The sequence below is a fragment of the Hypoxylon trugodes genome, assembly GCF_022578975.1.
Source record: "Hypoxylon trugodes strain CBS 135444 unplaced genomic scaffold F4822scaffold_6, whole genome shotgun sequence".
NCBI lineage: Eukaryota > Fungi > Ascomycota > Sordariomycetes > Xylariales > Hypoxylaceae > Hypoxylon > Hypoxylon trugodes.
The window spans coordinates 1,479,753-1,501,912 of NW_026250021.1; the positions used below are offsets into that span (position 1 = coordinate 1,479,753).

The 22,160-nt window shown below is 46.7% G+C and overlaps 11 protein-coding genes across 11 annotated transcripts; 5 read left to right on the forward strand and 6 right to left on the reverse strand.

Annotated features, from left to right (window-relative positions):
* The first annotated feature begins 1,131 nt into the window (after window positions 1-1,131).
* F4822DRAFT_286711 (putative O-methyltransferase) lies at window positions 1,132-2,729 on the forward strand. The gene is made up of 4 exons (XM_051454949.1): window positions 1,132-1,437; window positions 1,497-1,626; window positions 1,680-1,803; window positions 1,882-2,729. Exons 1-4 carry the CDS (start codon window positions 1,273-1,275, stop codon window positions 2,651-2,653), a joined length of 1,191 nt encoding a protein of 396 aa, XP_051313337.1. The 5' UTR covers window positions 1,132-1,272; the 3' UTR covers window positions 2,654-2,729.
* Window positions 2,730-4,308: 1,579 nt separating this feature from the next.
* F4822DRAFT_444197 (uncharacterized protein) lies at window positions 4,309-5,458 on the forward strand (the record flags this gene model as incomplete). Its single annotated transcript, XM_051463195.1, has 1 exon — window positions 4,309-5,458. Exon 1 carries the CDS (start codon window positions 4,337-4,339, stop codon window positions 5,456-5,458), a length of 1,122 nt encoding a protein of 373 aa, XP_051313338.1. The 5' UTR covers window positions 4,309-4,336.
* Window positions 5,459-6,010: 552 nt separating this feature from the next.
* F4822DRAFT_437648 (NAD(P)-binding protein) lies at window positions 6,011-7,014 on the reverse strand (the record flags this gene model as incomplete). The annotated part of the gene is made up of 4 exons (XM_051462435.1): window positions 6,011-6,051; window positions 6,104-6,235; window positions 6,292-6,310; window positions 6,370-7,014. The coding sequence occupies 4 exons, from the start codon at window positions 7,012-7,014 to the stop codon at window positions 6,011-6,013; spliced, it is 837 nt and encodes a 278-aa protein (XP_051313339.1).
* Window positions 7,015-7,248: 234 nt separating this feature from the next.
* F4822DRAFT_286738 (uncharacterized protein) lies at window positions 7,249-8,499 on the reverse strand. Its single transcript, XM_051454951.1, has 3 exons — window positions 7,828-8,499; window positions 7,451-7,772; window positions 7,249-7,394 (listed from the first exon to the last, which is right to left on the reverse strand). Exons 1-2 carry the CDS (start codon window positions 8,383-8,385, stop codon window positions 7,539-7,541), a joined length of 792 nt encoding a protein of 263 aa, XP_051313340.1. The 5' UTR covers window positions 8,386-8,499; the 3' UTR covers window positions 7,249-7,394; window positions 7,451-7,538.
* Window positions 8,500-8,848: 349 nt separating this feature from the next.
* On the reverse strand, window positions 8,849-10,380 carry F4822DRAFT_286774 (uncharacterized protein). The gene has a single exon (XM_051454952.1). The coding sequence runs from the start codon at window positions 10,262-10,264 to the stop codon at window positions 9,209-9,211; it is 1,056 nt and encodes a 351-aa protein (XP_051313341.1). The 5' UTR covers window positions 10,265-10,380; the 3' UTR covers window positions 8,849-9,208.
* Window positions 10,381-12,663: 2,283 nt separating this feature from the next.
* Window positions 12,664-13,966, reverse strand: F4822DRAFT_286952 (uncharacterized protein). The gene is made up of 4 exons (XM_051454954.1): window positions 13,402-13,966; window positions 13,244-13,336; window positions 13,091-13,179; window positions 12,664-13,037 (listed from the first exon to the last, which is right to left on the reverse strand). The coding sequence occupies exons 1-4, from the start codon at window positions 13,682-13,684 to the stop codon at window positions 12,756-12,758; spliced, it is 747 nt and encodes a 248-aa protein (XP_051313342.1). The 5' UTR covers window positions 13,685-13,966; the 3' UTR covers window positions 12,664-12,755.
* F4822DRAFT_286780 (S-adenosyl-L-methionine-dependent methyltransferase) lies at window positions 13,855-15,820 on the reverse strand. The gene is made up of 6 exons (XM_051454953.1): window positions 15,313-15,820; window positions 14,972-15,256; window positions 14,865-14,915; window positions 14,506-14,816; window positions 14,245-14,442; window positions 13,855-14,188 (listed from the first exon to the last, which is right to left on the reverse strand). The coding sequence occupies exons 1-6, from the start codon at window positions 15,550-15,552 to the stop codon at window positions 14,026-14,028; spliced, it is 1,248 nt and encodes a 415-aa protein (XP_051313343.1). The 5' UTR covers window positions 15,553-15,820; the 3' UTR covers window positions 13,855-14,025.
* Window positions 15,821-15,833: 13 nt separating this feature from the next.
* On the reverse strand, window positions 15,834-17,792 carry F4822DRAFT_406953 (uncharacterized protein). Its single transcript, XM_051458450.1, has 9 exons — window positions 17,454-17,792; window positions 17,370-17,406; window positions 17,232-17,320; window positions 16,846-17,167; window positions 16,732-16,798; window positions 16,621-16,676; window positions 16,538-16,564; window positions 16,206-16,485; window positions 15,834-16,150 (listed from the first exon to the last, which is right to left on the reverse strand). The coding sequence occupies exons 1-9, from the start codon at window positions 17,613-17,615 to the stop codon at window positions 16,018-16,020; spliced, it is 1,173 nt and encodes a 390-aa protein (XP_051313344.1). The 5' UTR covers window positions 17,616-17,792; the 3' UTR covers window positions 15,834-16,017.
* Window position 17,793: 1 nt separating this feature from the next.
* F4822DRAFT_406959 (uncharacterized protein) lies at window positions 17,794-19,285 on the forward strand. The gene is made up of 5 exons (XM_051458451.1): window positions 17,794-18,370; window positions 18,435-18,557; window positions 18,605-18,723; window positions 18,778-18,862; window positions 18,909-19,285. The coding sequence occupies exons 1-5, from the start codon at window positions 18,151-18,153 to the stop codon at window positions 19,112-19,114; spliced, it is 753 nt and encodes a 250-aa protein (XP_051313345.1). The 5' UTR covers window positions 17,794-18,150; the 3' UTR covers window positions 19,115-19,285.
* A 503-nt stretch (window positions 19,286-19,788) lies between these two features.
* On the forward strand, window positions 19,789-20,745 carry F4822DRAFT_406964 (uncharacterized protein). Its single transcript, XM_051458452.1, has 3 exons — window positions 19,789-20,221; window positions 20,271-20,327; window positions 20,394-20,745. Exons 1-3 carry the CDS (start codon window positions 20,023-20,025, stop codon window positions 20,474-20,476), a joined length of 339 nt encoding a protein of 112 aa, XP_051313346.1. The 5' UTR covers window positions 19,789-20,022; the 3' UTR covers window positions 20,477-20,745.
* F4822DRAFT_406969 (uncharacterized protein) lies at window positions 20,746-22,160 on the forward strand. The gene is made up of 5 exons (XM_051458453.1): window positions 20,746-21,039; window positions 21,100-21,222; window positions 21,279-21,397; window positions 21,464-21,548; window positions 21,619-22,160. The coding sequence occupies exons 1-5, from the start codon at window positions 20,793-20,795 to the stop codon at window positions 21,822-21,824; spliced, it is 780 nt and encodes a 259-aa protein (XP_051313347.1). The 5' UTR covers window positions 20,746-20,792; the 3' UTR covers window positions 21,825-22,160.

The following is a 22,160-nucleotide window of genomic DNA, read 5'->3' on the forward strand; positions in this document are numbered from 1 at the left end:
AGAGCATAGAGCCGAGTCTCCAAAGCGACATACATTTGCGCTGCCGACTGCACGTCCCACTTGTCTACAAGTGGACCCGGTTTATTGACACTGATGCCTGATATCCTGTTTTGCTAGATCTATCAACTGTGAAGCTATCGTTCAACCACACATGCCGTTGCCGACACACTCAATATAGCATTGGCTATGATCCAAAAGGTAACAAATGCGCCGATGGCAGACCGCACACCAAGACAGCGGTGCTACAGAGCTGGATAAATAGATGATTAGGCCAGCCGTCACTACGAGATCAACACAATCCTATATCGTTCGCCGCGGATGTATAACCTTGATTCACCCGAAAGTGTCGACGAACTGGTTAATTGATGAAGAAACGATCGGAAATTGTATGAGCGGGGCCTTTCTCGTCTGATCGGACAACTGCAATCGATACAATTTGCTCTATCACGCCAATATGATCACGGGTTGGAACAAAAGGATGCGGCTAGCGTGCTACTATATGAAAATATGCGGCTTCTACGAACCTTTTCTGTGGGGTATATCAGATGAACGGAAGACTGGGGATGCAGAAAACGAACGATACGACCGGATATCGAGGCTGGACTTATCCATCTCTTCAAAACTTAAGGATACTAGTAATGGTAGTACTTCGACCGAAAGCATTTTCACCGCATCCCCTAGGTATTTTCCTTGATGCGGAAAGCTAAAAAGCCCCGAACGAAACCAGCGTTTTGCTGCTTCCACTGGAAACCAAACGCAAGGGTGGGCGTTTCGAGTGAATATAGATTAAATGGACAGCCGCTTCGTGCTGGTATCGTGGGTTTGGGACGTGTCCGGGCCTTCAGACTGTCCTGTCGAAGTTCAAGACTAGCGATTTATTTCAAACGGAGCTATACTAGGGAGGAGGTACTAGAATTTCCGTGCCTTAAGAGATGGAATTATTTAGTACGAGCCACCGACGATGCCGAGCTGCAATATATACCTGAGTAAAAGAATGGTGGGTCGGTATAAGGCGGTGAAGTGGAGCTACTATACCAAGTCTAGTAGACCACAACCACCAACAAGCATGAAGCATGCAAGGGCAGGAATCCATCCTCTTTGTTATAAATCGACAACTTCCCTTGCTTATTAATATCGCTATCCCCGACTGCCCAATAACTATCCGTTGAGTATAAACATTCTCCCTGCCTTTGACCTATAAAAGGTAGTAACCTTTGACTGTGATTATTCTAACATATAGTCACTTATAATTACTGACTCTGAAATTCCATCATGTCCTCTACCCCAGAAGCTATCCTAGCACAGCTCCAAGCTGCAGGCTCCGCATATGCGGAGAAGAAACCTGGAGCGCGCGAGCAACTCCTGAATCTAGGCTACGCCTTGGTTTCTAGCGTGGAACTACCAAGCGAAGCCATCCAACGGATGGGATGGGCTGAGGTAAACATCAAAAGAACTTAATCATATCGACCAGGTGCTTACAGTCGTTTTAATTGCAGCCTGCCAAAGCCGCGCATTGTCGCATTGCTGTCGAGCTGAAGCTCTTCGAGTCTCTAAAAGAAAGCGGCCATCAAGGGATTAGCGCTAAGGAGTTAGCCGCTAAGACCGGAGCCGACGAAGTGCTGATCTGTATATTAGATATGCCCTCGAATTATAGGGAAATACGCTAACATTTCTGGAAGCTCGAACTTTGAAGCATCTTGCTGCTACTAACGTGGTTGCGGAGACTGGTACGGATAAATATATTGCAACCGACTTAAGCAACGCCCTTACCGAGCCGAGATTCCGCGATGGCATCATCTACACGTAAGTGATCTGCCAAAAGCTCGCTACATTTTCAACTGTAGTAAATGTTTTTGAACGACCTACTAACGCACCTCGTAGATACGACGTTGCGGGTCCATCGTTCCGTCATCTGCCCGAATATTTGAAGAGTATCAACTACACACTTCCAACGCAATTAACCGATGGCCCCTTTCAAGCTGCTCATAAAACACAACTTCCTTTCTTCGCTTGGCTAGACCAGAACCCCCCTTACTTGGAGAAGTTTAACAATTATATGGGGGCATACCGTGCCGGAAAACCTTCCTGGGTAGACCCAGGCTTTTACCCCGTCAATGAGCGCCTCGCCGAAGGATTCGATGGAAGCGCGGGTGATGGCGTCCTCCTCGTCGACGTTGGAGGTGGCTTGGGACACGACTTAGAGGACTTGAAGAAGAAGCATCCTTCACTCCCTGGAAAACTCATCCTACAAGACCGAGCCGAGGTTATTTCAACAGTTTCGGGAAGTAATGTGTTCGAAGCTAAGGCGCATGATTTCTTTACCCCTCAGCCAGTGAAAGAAGCCCGCGCCTATTATCTCCATTCCGTGTTGCACGACTGGGGCGACGAGGATTGTGTCCGGATCTTGGAGCAGTTGAAACCGGCGATAAAACGAGGATACTCAAAGTTACTACTTAATGAAATCATCGTGCCAGATAGGAACCCAACATGGCCGGTCACGTCTATGGACCAACTAGTATTCATTCTTGGTGCCATGAGGGAGCGCACGGAGGCACACTGGAGAAAGATATTGGATCAGGCTGGTTTCAAGATCGCGAAAATTTATAACTATGAAATGGGATCAGAGAGCTTGATTGAGGCAGAGTTGGTCTAGTCGTAACAAAGGGCTTCAAAACATACATTCCTTACAAGACTCAGAGATTGTTTTGCGTCATAGTATGACAGGCAGGTTGACTCAAGTCCATGTTATGCATAGACATCAAATTACCCCCTTAAAAGTATTTTAGTATATAACGCCTCGATTGCTACATAGGTAGATACCCTAGGTAGGTATGTAATGCTGACTGTATCAAGCGTTTAGCTGTGTACTCCCTACGAGCGATGAAATAACTAGGCGAAGGTGTAGTTTACGAATATTTCGCCGCTGAGACTGCTTCCGATACAACATGTTGTCGGATACCCGGGTAGTGCCTAACCACTTCCTTGGTTCCTAAGATTGTCTACCTAGCTTTGTCCTATTCCCTACGCAAAAAATAAAAGACACCCAAATAGGGCTGGAATAAACCCGTCGCCTGGAAACAAACTTTGATAAGAATTAGGCGATAAAGAAAAATAATGGAGATCCAATTAGTCAGGGGTAATTATATACGAAGAGGCGACCCCCTGGGATATCACGTGAGAGCGCGATGCAGCAGCCTACCCAAACATATTACTACGACAGCTAATTTCCTGCCTAAGGAGAATCGTAACTGTAGTCTATTCGAGCGTATGGTCACGACTGAATTCAGTTATAGAGCACACACTTGGAAACTCCCTGACGACCTACAGCGCTACCCCCTGTTTCAGTTGCCTGGGATAGGGGTAGTTACGATTAATTCTGTTATCTTAATGTTTCTTTAGGGGATAATGATTATTCTAGGAAGTCGCGACGTGAAGTACCCAATAGATTCACTACATGGCTCTAAACATACCTACCTCTGTAGCACTAGGCACAAAGCTACACGCAATAAATGAATGAGCAAAACAAATTAATGAAGTAAAAAAAAAAAGAGATACAACTAGTAAATCACCTGAGTAGCCATTTCGCACCTTCCACAGTTACCAGGCGACGGCAAATTTTTTCTGTTCCTGCCAGCACTAACCGTCGTTTCCCCTTTAACTGGCATGTACACTGTTCTTCGACTTGTTTACGACAATATTATTACCACTTAGAAGTCGAGGGAAAGTGCGCTGCTGGTGCCCACCGATAAAAAGTTTTTATTACAAAATTTGTAATTTGTAAGAGAAAACAATTAATTGCAGTTATTCTCCCACTCCACATCTTTCCATCTTTCTATTATACCTAGGTATAAATAACCTACAATTCTTACATTTCACTCCCAACAATTTTCCTACATCACTCTTCTTCACTCTCCTTCGTCTACTTCTAAGTCCTTCCGTCTTAATTCATCAAAATAAATATACGAATATTGATAATCGATCCTTGTTTCTTCTGTCACGGTCCTAGGATTGTTGACAATCTTAGTCCTCTGCTTTCATAGGCGTTCGACTCTAACAGTTGCCCTATCACCGCACGAAGGTATGTAGTCAGCTTATAACTCTACTATCAATTATGCGAAGCGTTTCTTCTAACAAATACAGCCAGGTAATAACCCGCTGTCGCAAAGCACAAATAAGCGCGGGAGGCCCCGAGACCAATACAACGGTGCCAAATAAGGCGATCCGCCGGATAGGTTGTAAAGAGAACACCTCTTTATTTAACCCTGTGACTCAATTAACGATGAGGTATGTTTGATAAATAAACACGTTGTACTATTTGTTCTATCTCAGAAAGTTAATGCAAGAATTCCACGGTAGTGACCAAACCCCCAAAGGCGGCCATGGGCAAGCCGGCAAGCAGAGCCCCTTAGACAATACCGATATAGGAGCCAACGGTCATGATAAAGGAACCGAGGCAACCTCCAATGCCGAAGAACTCCCCAGCGCGGTCCTAGAGAGAGAGATTGGGAAGATAATCGAGGTCCTCCTCTCGGGTATGAACGATTCCGAGGGTGACTTCGAGGGTAGCCCGGAGTTGGAAGGAACGGAACAGCCACCGACTGCTAATAGCCCCGCTCATGGTTCTGCGCATAATTCTGCGCATAGTTCCGAAAACAATTCGGAGCCTGCAGGGATGGAGTGGCGCGAGGGCCAATATCCCGCGGACGCCACCGTTGAAGAAAGCGGCGCCTCATGCCGCTACTTGAAGGGCGCCGTCGGGGTCCCAGTCGCGGCCCCGGACGTCGTCGGCGAAACAAGTGGAGCCACAGCTCCCGAGGGCGACGCCGCGGTAGGTACGACATCCTACCGGGGCACTGACAACACCGAGCAGTCGCTGGCGGTTCCGGATGACGACAACTGTTCCCTGCACCTGACAAATTTACCTCCCGACTGCACGGTTGCACAGCTATTGGGAGCTATTAGGGGCGTCGGCAAGATATACGCCTGCAACATCCGGCCTCCTTCCGGCGTGTACACGACATCTGCGGCCAAACTTGTCTTCTGGAATCGACAGATGGCCACCGAGTTCCTGCAGAGAGTGAGGGCAGGTCAGTTCGTAGTCGGGGCCTACACACCCCAAGCGCGAATGAATGACCACAAGGTGGCATCCCAAGAAGAATCGTATATCTCACGCGTTCTCGAAATAACAGGCCCGACACCGATAATAAACCAGGACTACCTAGAGAACTTCTTCCAACGGGAGTTCTCTTACGAGCTAGAGAATGTCGAGACAGTGTTCACGAATGACAACATATCGAAGTTGATAATTCGATTCTCGTCTTATCACTGTCAGGCCTCCAACGCGCGTCGGTCTATCATGCGCGCCATCAACGGCATGTTCACAGACCAAGTGACCCATGCCGAGCGAGACCATTGGAGAAGAGTTCGGAGCCGTTGGGGTGTTGACCCCTGCGCATAGGTGGTAAGAGATCTATTCATGAGACTAGACAGTGTTAATCATGACTGACTTTATTCTTGTCAGTATATTAAAAAGCACCACTTCTCCCCTAGGGAAGGAAGGAAGGATAAATTAATAACAGGGGAGAAATATGTTAGAGTACGAGATACTTCGCCCCTCCGCCGTGAACTGTCATGATATAAAGGATACACGGTGAGGGGGCGATTGACGCAGATGGCGCTTTGTTATTGTAGGGATAAAGTACGCGGGTACGTTAAACTTGAATAACGTCCTCCATACAAAATGTAGTTTATGATTACGACCTGTTCTTAACGTTGTTACTGTGATTGCCGTCGCTAGTCAAGCCGGCTCTTTGAAGACTATTATCGCACCTAATTAGGCAAGTACACCCTGAATCTTTACCAATAAGTCAATCAAAGGCGATACATATGAGACAGTCTAGATGTCTAAAGCTCGCTGTCGCAGAGTTGAAAGATTCGAATAGTGATGAATTATCACTCTTCCTTCTGTCGATATCATACACTATTCCTGCCTGCACCACTCGCTTTCAACTTAGGGTAGGGTATAACCTCCATCAATAATTAAGTCCGCGCCTAGCGAAAGTCATTAGTTTCTAGTGTTGTGTGGCTGCCGCGAGGAACTCACCAGTCATGTAGCTACTAGCATCGCTAGCTAGGAAAACATACGCTCCCTTTAACTCCGACGGATAGCAAAACCTGCGACCGGGGACCATCTCGTTCCATTGACTCCTCCATTCGTATGGATGTACGTCCAGCACTATTAATGTATTAGCGATACCAATTCCGTTTACACGTGTACCTTCCAAGACTTACTCTCCGTTATGATAAACCCCTATTACGAAATCAAGTTAGCGCTTAGAGACACACCAAGAGCCTCCAGAAGCAACTCACCGGCGAAACATTGTTAACCCTAGCAAAGTCCACCCACTCCACCGCCAAAGACTTCCCAAGATGAACCAGCGCAGCTTTACTAGCGTTGTAAGCAGCCTGCTTTTGCGGAATATTAACCAAGGTCGCCGAAACCGAAGCCGTGAAAATAATCGAAGCACGATGGGGTTCGCCCTCCGCAGCTTTATACTGCCTCTCAAAAACCCTCGCCGCAGCCTGCGCCGTCCAAAACGCACCGTTCACATTAACATCAAACATACTCCTAAAATTGTCCTCCGGGTACTCCAACGCAGGGATATTCTCCGCGATTCCCGCATTCGCGACAAGAATATCTAATCTTCCATCCCCGACTTCTGCGACCACGGCGTTGACGACGGATTCTACGTCGGCTTGGGAACGCACGTTGCATTTGTAGGCTTTGACTAGACGACCGCCGTTGGCGGCTGATATTGAGGCTGCGATTTCGTTGGCTTCTTGGGGTGGTGTGCTGGAGTATGTTATGGCCACTTTGGCGCCGGCTTCGCAGAGACCTCGCGCTACTTCTAATCCGATGCCTCGACAGCCGCCGGTTACTAGCGCGGTTTTGCCGTCGAGTTTGAAGTGCGATAGTACCGGGGCGTCCGGGTTGGGGTGGGGTGCGAGAACCATGGTGATACCTGTCTTCTTGATTGTATGAGGGGGTGGGTGGTGGCGTAGAGTATGAAGGTCCGGAGATGGTTGATTGGTAGGTGTAAGTCTGCAGTGTTCCGAGACACAAAGATAGGTTTCGGCTCGGTACTTTATTAAGGGGGGAATGGGTACTCGGCGGGTTGTTATTCGTGCGGAGAGGTACGGACTACATCATACCGAATTCGAGACTACTGGATAGACTACGGGTGTGCATGCGCCGGTGACTAGATCCCCTCCAATCAAATGCCGTTGTTCCCGCAGGCGGCTATCGGACTTGGTGCGCACCAGTGAAGTTTCGTTGGAGAGTGTCTCCACCAAAAATTGAACTCGTGATGGATTTGAATTACGGAGAAATAATTCTAGGAAGTTGCGTTAGAAAAAGTGAGATAGCGAGGAGCTTAGAGTTTTTACTTGCAGGCGTAATAGAGATTTAGCCAGATATAAATTGAATATCTCCCCCGAAACGTAGAAACTTATTTGCTGGTTGGATAAAAAACTCCCATTCATGGAATGCCTTTGATCATAACCTTCATACTGTACTCTCGATTTTCGTTAACTTCCTCGAAAGCTTCCTCGGCTTCATCGGCCTCAAATCGGTTCATGACAAGGATCCGAGGAGTGATTCTTCCGGATGCGACTAGGTCTATGGCAGAAGGATAGCAATCTGCTATGTCGCGAACCGACCCTTTAATATTCAAGGCCTTTTCTTGAGCCATCACGATGGGAAGTTCAACGAACTATTCTCCATATTTAATATGGAACACATTCTCAAGTCTGCTAGAACTAACATACCGGATCAACTACTGTAGCTTGTACATACGTCCCTCCCCTTTTTGCCGCGAACACACCGGTTTTAATGTAGGATTCAGAACCGGTGCAATCCACAACGACGTCGGCGCCATCGCCAAGACGGAATTGATGCACAATTTGATCTACTACCTCGGGTGGCGGACTGGCTGAGTCAGTGGTAGAAGTAGAAGACCATTTCGGGACACACACGCCATGCGCGCTGGATCCCGAAGCAAATGAGGTGCGCCAGTGGGAGGTGTCAACTCCAATAACTCTAGCTCCTTGCATATTCGCAATCATTTGAGTCAATATGCCGATGGAGTTGGAGCCGAGGACGAGGACGTTTTGACGGGCTTGCAGCTCGGCGACTTGACAGATTCGAAGCGCAAGGGCGACAAGTGCGACGAGCGCCCCATCCTCAGCATCTACACTGGCCGGTAGTGCATGGCAGTAAACACTAGGGACGACGTAGTATTTCTGAAGAGTACTGAGTATGACACCAGCGCACATGTTGTAATTTTTATACTGGCAATTAGCACATCTATGTCGATCCGTCAGCATGCAAGCCACATCACATTTTTGGACGGTGGCGCTTGAAGAATAACCTCATACAAGGCACACCGGGCTCGATTACTACGCGATCTCCAACCTTGATATTTTCCACTTTACTGCCTACTTCAACTACTATCCCGCAGCTCCCTTGGCCTGTGTAGACAGGTTCAAGGAAGACAATGTCGCCTATGCGATCTTGTTGATAGTAGTGGACATCGCGACAGCCGATTCGCTCGATATGTACTCGAACGTGCCCATCTTCAAGCTTGAAATTGTCGGACGAGACACTTTGAACCGACTACGAACAATGATCAGATTGTTAGTCCGATTATTTGATGGCTGGGAATTGCTCACTCACTGCTTCTGCCATTCTAATGATTATCGTAGGCTCGTAGGATTCTCAATATTGGTTGTAGAGAGAAGGTAGGTGCGGGGAGTCCTTTGAGCGTGCCGCACGACTTGCTGCGGCATGATGTAAGTGCGCAGTTATGCACGAAATACCAACACAAAATAATGAGTTACAGGTTTCTGATTTTCATTCACTGATTCAACGCTCGAAATAAACAACAAATAAATCTAACTTCTATTGGTATGTATGACCGAGTGGCCATTATTTCTTCAATCCCAATACAGTACTATTACATCGACGATGGGTTTAAGGATATAACTATGGTAACGACTAGACTAGCTTTTAATATATAGGTATAGGTAGGTTAAATATGATTGATATATGATTTAACGTGTAAGGGCAAACCTGATCGCTCTATTCCCAGACTCCGTTGACTGACAATTTGCTCTGTAGTTTTCCCCGTATTACGCGGCATTTATCACTTTACATTCTGTGATATGCCGATAGTCCCTTGTTCCAACGGACCAGCTTCTCAGTCGATTCCGCGGCGGTCGGCTTTCCGGCCTCGTACATGGAATCGAGACGGGCTAGTGCCTCGTCGTTGCCGTTGCGCCGCTTGCGCCATACGCGCCTGAGGACGAAGATCGTGATTAGGATAATGATTAAGCCACCGCCGCCTCCGGCGATACCGGCTACGGCGGCGACGGGTAAGCTGCCGATCATTCCACCGCCGTTGCCTGAGGCTGTCTCTGATTGGGTAAGTGCATTTCCATTGGAGTCTGCGACGGCACTTTGAGTCGCAGCAGAGTCCTGTTGGGGGAGCTGCGTAGCCTGGACTTGCGCAGGAGTTGATGCAGCGGCAGCTTGCGTTTCCTCTGCGCTGCTTAACACGCTACTGGTTGACTCGGGGATGTTGAGACTGGTGGCCACGCTTTCGAGGAGTGAGCTTGATGATGACTTGACGGATGTCGCAAGGGTTGTCGGAACCGATGAGGCCGTTGTTTGCCCACCAACAGTAAACGTCTGGCTTGGTTCGGGGTCGGCGGTTTTCTCTGGAGCGCTGGCCTTCTGTGTTGCGCTCGATGTCTCCGATGCACTGGAAACAGCAGAATCGGTGTTGTCGGCAGCACCGGGGTTGAGTGCGACAGCTGAAGTCTCAGCGGGTGACTCGGGTAACTTTGTCGTCGCGGCCTGTTGCGCAGAAGTGGCCGATTGCTTATTTGCATCGCCATCATCTGAATTGTTTGTGTTACCCGAATCCTTTGAATTATTGGAATCATCCGAATTATTGATATTATTCGAATCGTCCGAATTATTCGTGTTCTCCGGGTCGGCCGATTCTTTCCCGCCAGAATTGGCTGTAGGTTCATTGCCTACCGCCGAGCTCGTCTTCCCGGTCTGTTCTTCCGCTCCAGTCGTTGTCGCTTGTGTATTCCCATTACCGTTACTGTTGCTGTTGTTCTCATCATCATTCCCACCTAACAGGCCGCCGCCAAGTCCCCCCAAGGTGTTACCCAAACCATTCAGAAGGCCAGCCATCGTGGAATGAAAATATGAAGACAACGAACACCAGGTCCAAAGAAAAGAATATAATATAAAAAAAAGGAATGAGGCGATGGTATCACCAGGACTCTCACATCGATAATTGTTGCTGAAGACTCCGAATGGAAATAAGAATCGAATTGAAATTGAGAATATCTGAAAAGAATTCTTTCCAGAAGCTGGAGAAGGGGAACTTCATCCTGAAAGTAGGAAAACCCCGTGCGTTACCTTACCGGCGATGAGCCGACTGAGAAGCCTTGGTTGAGGTCATGATCCGAGACTTTGGCACAGTCCCGGTTTCATGTTCCCTGGCAAAACTATCCCTGAGGTGGTGTCGTGCGCCGAGAAGGGATTGATCTTCGCCTGATCCGCTATTTTCCAACCACCCGCCCGCGGTCGTGGCCCTCTTTGGACCCTGCATAACCCACCCCTGGGCGATCAAACAACATCAGCTATTCCCAGGTGCCATAGCGAATACTTTGTTACCTACCTGCGTACACTATGTTTCTCAATTTGAAGCCCCAAACCCCCTGTTGATCATGGGTATGCAACAATTAAAATACGTACATCGGTTGTTGCCGATGATGTCGCAACAACGGGTTTCAATTGAAGACCATCATTGTCAACAAGTTCACTTACTTATTCTGTCAGCTCTCAATTGCAGCAGTAATGCGATCTACAAGGATACCTCCTAGCTGAAGCCTAGACTTCTCATAAGCTGACAAGTTATTTTTCGATCTATTTTGGACGGTATTTGACTCGATTAATCCATACAAAACAATAGCGACACATGGACCATACAGCTAACAGGTAAGCCATGCGGCCGCCTAGTAGGCCCTGTCATTATCGGATCACATATACCTACCGATGTGAAATTTATCGACATGCTTCTTTACCGTACTCATTCTAAAACTGGCACTTACGAACACTCGTGCCAAGTCAAACATTCACATTCCAACCCCGCGCTTCAATCCAGTATGCATTCTGGCAGTTTTGCGCGGCTAGAATGATTGTGGGTTCAACGACAGAGGCGGTTACTAGATCAATAGGATTTTATTGTCGTCGGCGATCGTTTAATCTGCAGTTTGCTAATGCGCAAACTTCATCCTGTGAATAGCGAAGTTCGACTCCGTCGGAAGAGGAATACCGAGTTTGTGGGGTTCATTCCGATAAATCGGCATTTGGAAGGGAGAACTTGATACGGCGGTCTTGATTGATGTTTATATAAACGGTTTCATCATGACGCATCACAATTCCAGCTTATGGCTCTCGCAACACGCGGCATTCCTCCCTCAGCTCGTACGAGTGCCCTCAGATTCTTCATGCACGGCGAGCTATACTTCGATGACACATTATCGATGGGCGTAGGTCATCGCCAATGAGTGCACTCCGCAAAAAGGGCTCGTCGATACCTGGGCATCTTGTCTCTTGGCCTTCACCTTCATCTACTGCCAAACAATATAAGCCTTACCAGCATAGCAGCACGGTCGATCCCTCATTAGCGTAGCCGAAGAGAGCCGAATACCGCTGTCAATGACCATTAACTACACAGCCATGTGGCTAAGGGAACCCAATGGCTGGGATGCCTCAGACATACCCCAGATACCCGAGATTATTTACCATCGGGTTCTTGCTCGGCGTCGATCTTAACAAGCCAGAGTTATTTGGTCCTTACCTAGCTGCCTTGGTATTATTATGCTGCTGGGCGATAATTTCCAAGCCATGGTTTGCAATCATTACTAGTACCGTATATCCGCGGCGTCGACCCCCCGACATACCCGCTAGGTGGGTAGCACAAACAACTAGGCCGAAATAACGATGCGCGACGACTTCCGTCATCGTCAAGCACCACATTCTAAACCTACCTACCTAGACAGAAGTGGTCCGCGTAGCCCGCGCAGCCCGCGCCAACTGCGATGTCATTGTGCCGAGTATGCATTCAACGACACCTAAATCGTCATCCTTGATTGTTCTCAAGCGCCGGGCGGTGACCGTCGCCTTACGTGGACCGGAGAAGGGAGATGTATCAACGCTTTTCACTATCTAGCAGTAGGTAAGTAGGTGTATTTCTATCATGGCGATGCGAGCTAACCCTGCTGAGTAGGCACCCAGGTAAGTGGGGGTGATGTCGGTGATGGCCTTCTATTTTACAATGGTTTTTCTTCACCGCCCGTCTTTTCTTTGGCTTTCGTGATCCCGTAAGTACGGACGAACTAGAAAATATTTCCGTTTGACTTGAAGGACACACAGATGGCCCCCAGGCCTTTACTAATGTCAAAATATGTTCCTGGAACGGGACAACCATTTCATTCTTATACTAGAGATAACAGGCTCAGGAAACGGCACTCTTATGGCAAGGTTTCCGGGCAAATGGGTTCACCTAGTGTGTACGTCATTGGCACGTCCGGATTTGATGACACGAGCAACTATTAGAAGTCCAAGACGTTACCAATGTTCTGGGTATTTTACGTTCTCTCCACCTAGGTACCTATGTAGCTATGCCTTCATTATCGCTTGCCCTCATCTCATAGCTCCACTTGGATAGAGCAAGGAGACTCTTACATTGATGCTGAATACCCCATTCTTTGAGATTGCCTGTCCCTCCTTCGATCGGCTCTAAATTAAGGTCGGGGTTGCACATTAGGTTCTGGCGAATGTACTCTATGCAATGCCGTCCGTGCTTCAACTTGGAAGCAAGCTCGGTGGTATCAATCCGCGCAGAATTATTCGCAACTTGGTAGAAAAGGAAGAATGATTCTCGAAGTGTGAACTGTCCTCGTCATTCAGACATTGATTACAAGGCGTAGATAGGGGATGACTAACAAGGCAGTGTAGGCTGTGATAAGCGGCTATGTTGAATATATTACCGTCAAACTCATGGTGCAGCGGCAGTCGAACCAGGCCTTGGCCTTCTGCTGTTTGTTAGTCTTATAGGAAGAAAGCCCATTGCTCTGTGAACCAAGGGGGGAATCTCACTAGGTATTAAAGACACCCATGCCGATGTTACGTTCGGACTTGGATCATCAGCAAACGTCCCGTCAAACTCGAACACCTTGGTCTCTATAGGCACTAGGACAGGTTAACGGTTCAATCCACAGTCTATCAACCCCCATAGACGAAGGCAGTGCACTTACAAGGGGGTATGAATGCATTTGGATTGGACTGGTTTTGCAAATTGGAGCTATTATTTAGTCTTGATAGAGACAATGGATGAAGCGTGGACCCGAGGACGAAGGAAATAATTAATAACATCCCGTTAAGGAAGAAGTATATCGAACGGCAAGCTAAAACCCCCCTGACGTCTTGGATGGGGTTTGAGTGCCGTTTGTCATTGGAGGTATATTGGTCATCGCGAGCAACGCCGACTTGGGCGTCCTCGTTCTGGCAGACCGTCTCGTAAGAATAGTCGTGGAACATGTTAGAAAGCGATTAGAAGATGAAGACACCGTGATGATGCGGGGCATGCTTTGAGCCTATGCTTTGGAGGGGAGATTTTGCAGAGAACAGTCGACACCGCATCCGATTGTGCGTCTCAGTTGAACCCATTGCAATCGGCCCGTGCCGACATAAGGTGGCGTAGATGAGGTGTGACGGCAACGACGATCTTTTACATCTCAGGGCATATTATTTATTGTAAAACCTGCCTCTTCACTACGTACGTCCGACGGGCTTTATCAAGAGTCGCACAGCAGATGTATATTATGGTGTGACGCCACAAAAAAAGAAATCCACCTCACTCCCGTCACCAGTACCACCACTTATCCTTGCCACTCAGCTTCGATAATCCAACGTATGGAGCCGGTAGGCTTCTTGGCTCCAATGTATCGGAAACGTGAGTCTGCCTTACGAAATAGCTCGGGCCATTCGTGCATCTCACGCTGCTGTGCATTCAGAAGTTGCTGCATCCCGATATCTGTGTTTCTGTTCATCGTAAGTCGCTTCCATTGCAGGAAAAGTGCATTTACTGGGCGGCTTACATCGCTCTTCTTGCATCCATTGTTGTTAAGCTTTCGAGGCCTGGTAGCATACGCTCGTGAATGACTACTTTCGCACCTGGCTTTAACGCAGGCACCAAATTTTCAAGGATCCTAATGCAGTATTTATCTGCCCAATTATGGAAGATGGAACGGAAAAAGTACACATCTGCGCTGACAGGTTGCTCGGTAAAGAAGTCACTGTAGTGTAGAAACTTATTAGTATCATGGTACTTTCCGAGGGGTTATGGTGGGTTGACTTGCTGTGCCATAAACGTCACTCTGTCTCGGAGTTCGACCGGCAATCGCGATTCCGCCTCTGCTATCGTATTTGGCAGATCCTGTACGACGCACTTCACGTTCGGAAAGCGTTGAGCGATCCCGATAGCAACGCTACCCAGCGAGCCCCCGATATCCACCATGCTAGAGACATTCGTCCATGGATAATTGTCAAAAATTCCGTCGGCTGTCTTGTCCGGGTTTGCAAAATACAGCGCAAACCTTTCCTGCCGGGCAGGATTTTCAGCTAAGATCTCATACATACCTTTATTGCTGTTATTGGCGAGAGAAAACCCCTGATACGTTAGGTGTCGTTACGATAGAGGGGCATGCATATAACGTACTGTCTCGTTATCCTCTTCGGAGTTCGGCCACTTTTCTAGAGCGTCGGCTAACTGCATGCACGCGTCAAACTACTGGCCCAAAGATCTTGCGTTAACACATTCCTTACCTTGACACCTGCCGGCCAAAACTCATCTAGCTCCACAATGAGAGAGTTGCGCGCAACTTCATCTTCAGCCAGAACCGCTGTCAAACCGGAATGTGTAATAACATTAGGCTGAGCCTCTTGAAAAAAATAGTGGTTCAGGATAGCATGTCTGACGATGCGCCTCACGTTCCTTACGTTAAGGCCTGAAAACTCTGCCATATCTTCAAATGTAGTTGAATCTCCAACAGCGAAAGATCTATCAAGTTTGAAGCGAAGGGCCGCTTTGACACTGACGAAGGCTGTCCACTGGATGCAGGAATAAGCCACCAATGATTAGTCGTGCTGGGAAGTGATAGACTAACATCAAATTTCAGAAGATCTTTTGGGCCGGTCATCAGGGCCTTCAGCTCTGAGCAAGCTTCGATCAATGCCCTCCTTGCCGTATGGATTTCCGTGGCTTCTTCTGGTATAGGTATAGACTTAAGAGCGTACGCATCCAGTGACGGCGTTGGCAATTGATTCCGGGTGAGGAAACCATCGATGACTGCGGTCTCTTTCGCGATCAGCGACGAAAGCTCGACTATTCTATTAGGAGAAGCCATATTATGCTATGTTCAAGCGAGGATTTCAAGTAGCCTATGATTGAGCTCTCGTAGTCTTTCGGACGAAGGAGAATAAAAATGAGTTTGGAGTCATTGTATTTCGTTGGTAAGTCGAATTGCTCCGCACGCAAGGGCCTGATAACGAACAAAGGTCTGTCATACTCGAGTTACTCGGCGGCACTGCGCCTATCGGACCAAGCTATCGCGCTAGGTACATTTGATACCTACCAAAGCAAACAATTTTCTCTGATAGGGAGTTCCAAGTTAAGATACCCCCCCTCTACGCAATGTGGATGATGCTTAAGGGACACTCCCATTAACTAGATACCTAGGTACATACCTAGGTACATATATAGATACGTAGATACATACGTTTAGACACTAGTAACTGTGATACGTGACCATAAAAAATACAAAAGTAATTCACAATCTTTCACCGTACATTTAACCCTGAGAAATTTCTTTCTAGTCTGGTCCATAGACAACTTTGTATCCTTTTTCGCATCTGATACCATCACCTGGAGCACTGTGCACAGAGGGAGGTGGGACAATTTGGGACTCGATATGAGTCTCATTGTCAACGGTCTGTTGTAATAATCTGCGAGATATTAGCTAAGTATCTACATGTATCGGAAGCAACGGGGCTCTTGTACGAGGTGCTATATATTTTAAGCCACTTGTCGTCTCCGGGAGTATCTCCGTAGCCGGTGGCTGCTCTATCTCCGCTCTCGCTTTGATTCGTGTGTCCACGATTTGATTTTCGACTGTCACGGCTGGATACTCTAAATACCGAAGACATCATCTCACTAGAAACGAGGACTAGGTCCCCCAAAGAGTAGATCTGACCGACGGGACGGAGCAGAGGCAAACAGGCAGCGACGATACCTAAAGCTGCCTCTATCAATGGCCAGTATGCGACGGGAACAACATAGTCTTGATGTCATTTAGCCCATACTCCTTAATGTTTTCGTTCTGAGTGGCTTACACGTTGTATCCACATTATGGGCATCGACTGTGATCACGAATTAGGAGGAATCCCGCGAAAGCTACGCGAAAGCTATGACGTACATTCTTTAGCCACACCGTATTGAACGACGGTTCTGGCGATACTGGCACCGGTGGTTCTGTAAAATATCAATCAATAATATGTAGACAGGGCGCTGAAGTTAGTAGACTTACATCGTACCCAAGAGGAAAACGGCGCTAATCTGCAGCTTTCTCTTCCACGACATCTGTAGTTTCCAAACTAGAAATATTAGTTGATGCATCATGTATTTCCTCAGTGAGACATACTTAGTGGAACGGGGAGCGTTATTATCAGCACATCTAGGACTACATCGATGTACGACTGCGCCAAATACATGTCTGTGGTGTTTGCAAAGGTCCCAAAGTTTTCTGACGGTTTCTCCGCCCAAACTTCGGAGACGGGGGTTTTTTGAAAAGCATTTGTGAAGAAAAAAACGATTGTCCACGCAATAACCATAGTAATAAGCAGCCCAGATATGACGTTAAAACGTCGCTTGTCGATGCCAAATATCCGCCGGTAAAGGAGAAGCACAGATACTTTAGTAGGTCCGAGAGCCAACAATTGGGCAAGGTCGATCACATAATTTATCTAGCACAAATGACTACTATTAGCATTTGTCCCATATCTAGATAAAGACCATGGGTTATCTCACCTTCTGGTAGATCACATACTGATGATCGTAAATAGGATTCCCGTAGATATCGCGCCTCAAAGGGCGCCCCATTCCTCCAGCGGCCGTTCCTTGGTACTATTAGCATGAGAGGATGTGGCCCAATAACTCCATACACACCAACAACAATCGATATGGCCATCGTGATGCACGAAAGCTGTTCAAAAATTAGCGGAGTGGCTAGGTGTTAGGCGTCGTACAAACCAGAGCAAATAAAATGACCCAGTCATCCCATTTAAACGATGACTGTATTCTACGTCGAACTTGGAAGCGTAGCGCGACGGCAATGGTTGGGATTAAGCCAAAAATCGCGCTAAAGACATAGAGCATGGTAGAAATATCGCTGTTACTAGATATAGTTGACATTATGGGCAATAGGATATAACCCGCTTAGATAACGAATGATATATTGAGGGACAAACTGTGGGAGCAAGGAATTAATAATGAGTCGATGGATGGACAATACTGTTTTAACACGTTCGTTCTAGAGCACGATCAAGACATCAGAAGGTAAAATAACATATAAATATATATATATAAAGCAGGTACTTCGGTATTTATTAAAGCAAAATATAATGCTTATTTTAAAATCACACAACTTTCTAATTCAAAAACCGTAGGATCATGTATGATTACCTAGGTAGGTAGAGTTGTGTAGCCCAGTGGCTTGCTGAAAAGGGGGGGAGGGTAAGGATGGGAGTGTACATAGGCTTCTAATCGAATAGCGTTGAACATTGTATTGGTCACTAGCATCCTTAGGTGGCTTTGCCTAGAGGTCGATCCCTGGAGGGAACCCACCAAACAAACAAACTCAGCGTATATCATCCCACCACAGCTATGAGTTCCTAATAGTATTTTGTCCTTAATTGAAACTAATTTTCTGTGTTTTATAACATCCCACATGTCGACAGATATGGAGCAAGAAACAGTCGAGGCAACTCCCTTTCTCGAATCCAACTCAGGTTCCGTCAGAACACAACGAACCAGACCAACTTCGCTCAGATTTTCAAACATATCAATAATGATACTTGGAATCTTCCTTGTAGTATCAAACGTGGTTTGGTTTATCAAGTACTCGACTCTTGCTGACAATGTCTGCATCCGCCCAAAGCTCTCATATTGTAAGCACCAGAAGGCATGAGCGTTGGTAAGAGTAGATCGAACTCTTTACTAAAAGAAAAATAGCGCCGGCTACTTCTTCTATTTCATATGAGCGGAGGGTGCTTTGGAGGTCTATTGGACCTGAAAATGTTTACACAGGGAAACCTAGAAAGGAGCTGGATGAGGCGTGGGCGGAGCTAATCAAGCGTAAGAATACCATGATCAACTTTTCCGTGCTATGCTAACCCAACTAGCAATGGCAATCAAAATTTCTTCAAGCGAGCTTGCTCTACTTGGTGAATCATCTATTGCATTCGAAGATGGTTCCGGCTACCTTGCAGAAATGGCTGTATTCCATGAGCTCCATTGCATTGTAAGTTCCGTACCTGGCCTCGGATATTCAATCTCTAATTCAGCTTCGCCTTAGAAGCGTCTCCGCCGCCATCTGCACTTGAATTATTATTACGGCAACATGACAGCGGACGAGGCCGATCTTGAATCTAAACATATAGGTAAGGCATACTTCATGATCATGGAAATAGATCTAATATCGACTAGACCATTGCCTCGAATACTGGCGCGAGGCTGCAATATGTCGGGGAGATCCTTCTTTGGCAACATTTGTCTGGCAGGAGGGAAAACCATTCTCGAAGGTCCACAGTACTCATGAGTGTGTAGATTGGATTAAACTGAGACAATGGGCAGAATCTCGGATGGTAGAGGCATCAGATCCTAGCATATTTTCACACGCTCGTTCAAAATAGATTACATTAATGGGCGGACTTTAAAGTGGTGTATGCATGTGTTCTCAGAATATTTCTGCATGCCCAGTGACGATTAGATAAGAGTACATGCCTTCCTTAGGCGTAGCCATAGTCAGACCAATCGTATTTCATCCATAAATATAACCTATCTGCGTAAATAGGCTTACCAGTAGTGTAGCTATAAAGACATGTCGCAGATATGTCTAACTATATTACATGCAGTGTCAGGAAGTCTCGGCGAGAAATCTGCGCCGGCTTAAGGGGCCTCGAAATCGTCGGAAGGTGCACGGCGGGCATAGGGGAGTGGCACAAAGCTAGCCGGTAATAGCCCCGTTGTTGTCCTAAGCACCTAAGCACCTAGGTCTGCTACACAGGCGTGCATCGGGAAGGTTCTGCCAATATCCTCTATTGTGCAGCTTATCACACCCAATAAGAAACATGGCATCGGTTTTTTAAGGTGCGTCACATAAAGCCACTGATTGAAATATTATGATATTTTCTTTTGGTTGTCTTACCTTCCCTTATTGGAGAGGCGAATCGGTGGTACACGAAAGGTCTTATCATCATACATGATCCTTCTGCGTACGTGACGTGATTGCAGTACCATAGATACGGAATCCGCAACATAGAATAAGAAAATAGACACTACCGTTCCACTGTAGTAGTACAAAACCATGTATTTCGCACCGTTTTTGGCGCCTTGTGCTTTATATCTCAAAATAGTAAAAATGAAAATCGTCACGACCTTTGCGTGGAGTTACACTTAGCCACACCCAATCTAAATTGTATGCAATGATGGATGGTAACTGAAGTCGGGAACAAATTACTTCCACCTCACCTTTACCAGTACATAAAGAAGTAGGTACCAGGTATTTACCTATACCGTGTGTTTACAATGAGTAGATATAATGCATATAAAAACTAGTTTCCGCATCCAACTTGAAATTCTGATAAATATTAGCCAGGCAGTCTACATAACCTTACCGACCCAGTATTTCCACATTTTCGCCGAATTTACTTCTAAGTATCTGAACATGAAGACCAGCTCCTACATTCTAGGGTTTCTCGCGATGGGGCTTACATTGGCCTCACCATTGACCTTAAATAGTAATGTGCCACATGATCCATAGATAGAAATTTGCTAACATAGGTTAAGTCGATAAACACCAAATTCGTGGGGCCAAAAGAGATCGTGATGAGGTTATTGCGAAGAGTAAGTACTGTCATATATATAACGTTGCTACATTTGAGCATAGTCTAGACTCTAACAACAAATAAGGAGAACCTGTTGATGCAGACGAAAACCTCGGCAACATGTGGTGCGGCAATTGTGTTTCCAACAGCGATGAAAGCGCAGTCTGAATACGCCTCTCGGGTCAGTATGACTATCTAGGTACTAAAACATTGTCTTGCTTTGTGGGATGGCGGGCAAGGGCGGTATTGTGGGTTTCCATATGTGTTTCAACGTAAATTACCTAACCATTGTACTTCGCTACCAACGAGCCCTATAATACCGTCTCTACCAATGTATACCCAGGCCGGTGCTACCAAATGTTGTGCAATAGCTTAGAATAATGTGTACCTAGGTATATATATGATGATTGATTGCGTAGCTATTAGGATGTTCAAATCTATCCTTGACTCTCTGGAACGTATATTTGAATCTTTTGCAAGGGCAATGTCTTTAGAGAAACCCGATCCCCAAGACTCTTTAGATAGCAATGACTATCCGTCGACATCTTTAGAACCTCTCCTCATATTACAAACACCCGACAACCATAACCACGGCGGACTACCACGAAACAGGAAATCCTGGGGTTTAGACGGCTTGCACCTTATCCTCTCATTACTTAGTATTGCCCTTCTCGTGTGCCTTATTGGAACAATTTCGACACGCGAGGTTCAATCTTCACTTCACGCTCATTGTAGGTTATGATGAGCCTGACTACCCAAGGCCTGGCTACTGTTGAACTAACTTCTAAAAGCCCCGGCGAGAAGTGTTGTGAGATACGAAACCACCTATTTCGAGAAGTATGGTCATTGGAGTAGCCCATTTTCGCAAAAGCCAAGCCCAGAGCTAGACGCCGCTTGGAGCAAACAACTATCCGGTTAGTAGTGTTCCCATTTAAGCTACCAATAGTACTAATTGCCAATCATGGTATAGGGATGAACATTCGAGTGTCAAGAGAGTGGTTGGAGCCGTATGGTGTCGATTCCGTACATCTGGCCGATGGTTCGGGAGTCTTGGCCCAACTTGGAGTCTACCACGAACTGCATTGTCTTGTAAGGCTGCGCCTAGGTCGGCATATATGAAAATCGGCTGATGCTCAAGTTTAACCATGCCTAAAGAAGAAGGTAAAGCATTGGATCTACCGCTCGTATTACTATGGAAATACTACAACGGTCAATTTCGAAGAAGAAGAAGCCCACATAGGTGAGACACCAACCAAAGCGCGTCGTTGTGTCGACCGAGAGACATGCTGATGGAAGCGTCCTATGATAAGAGCATTGCCTTGAATGGCTCCGTGTGGCAGCACTTTGTCGAGGTGACACTACCTTGACTACGTTTCGGTGGGAAGGGAAGGAGAGGCGGCGTCTAGAGACGGAGTATCCGATCCCGCGAACATGTGTGGATGCTGGGCGGATTCTGAAGTGGTCCGAGGAGCATGCTGTGGACATAAACCAGGATGGCCTCTTGCAGGAATCTTAGGCTTTATTTGGTTATATGTACCTACGTATCTGTTGTACATGAACGCTCTCTAAACGCATCAGGCGCTGAAGATAAGTAAAGCAACTACATACACTAGGCTTACGGAAGTTGATTTAAACCATTTCTCATTGTTTGGTCCTGTTTCCGGACTGGGAACCCCTACTTACATGGGCCTTGGGCAGACATTTAAAGAAGTGGCTTGCGCGGGGATAGCTGAAATCAAAAGCAATTTAAAAGGTAGGACAACATTAGCTTATCCTTCTAATGCGGCGAGCCGCGGCAGTAGGATGGCATCGATATTATATCTAGGTACCCATTAAAATGAGAATATCTACC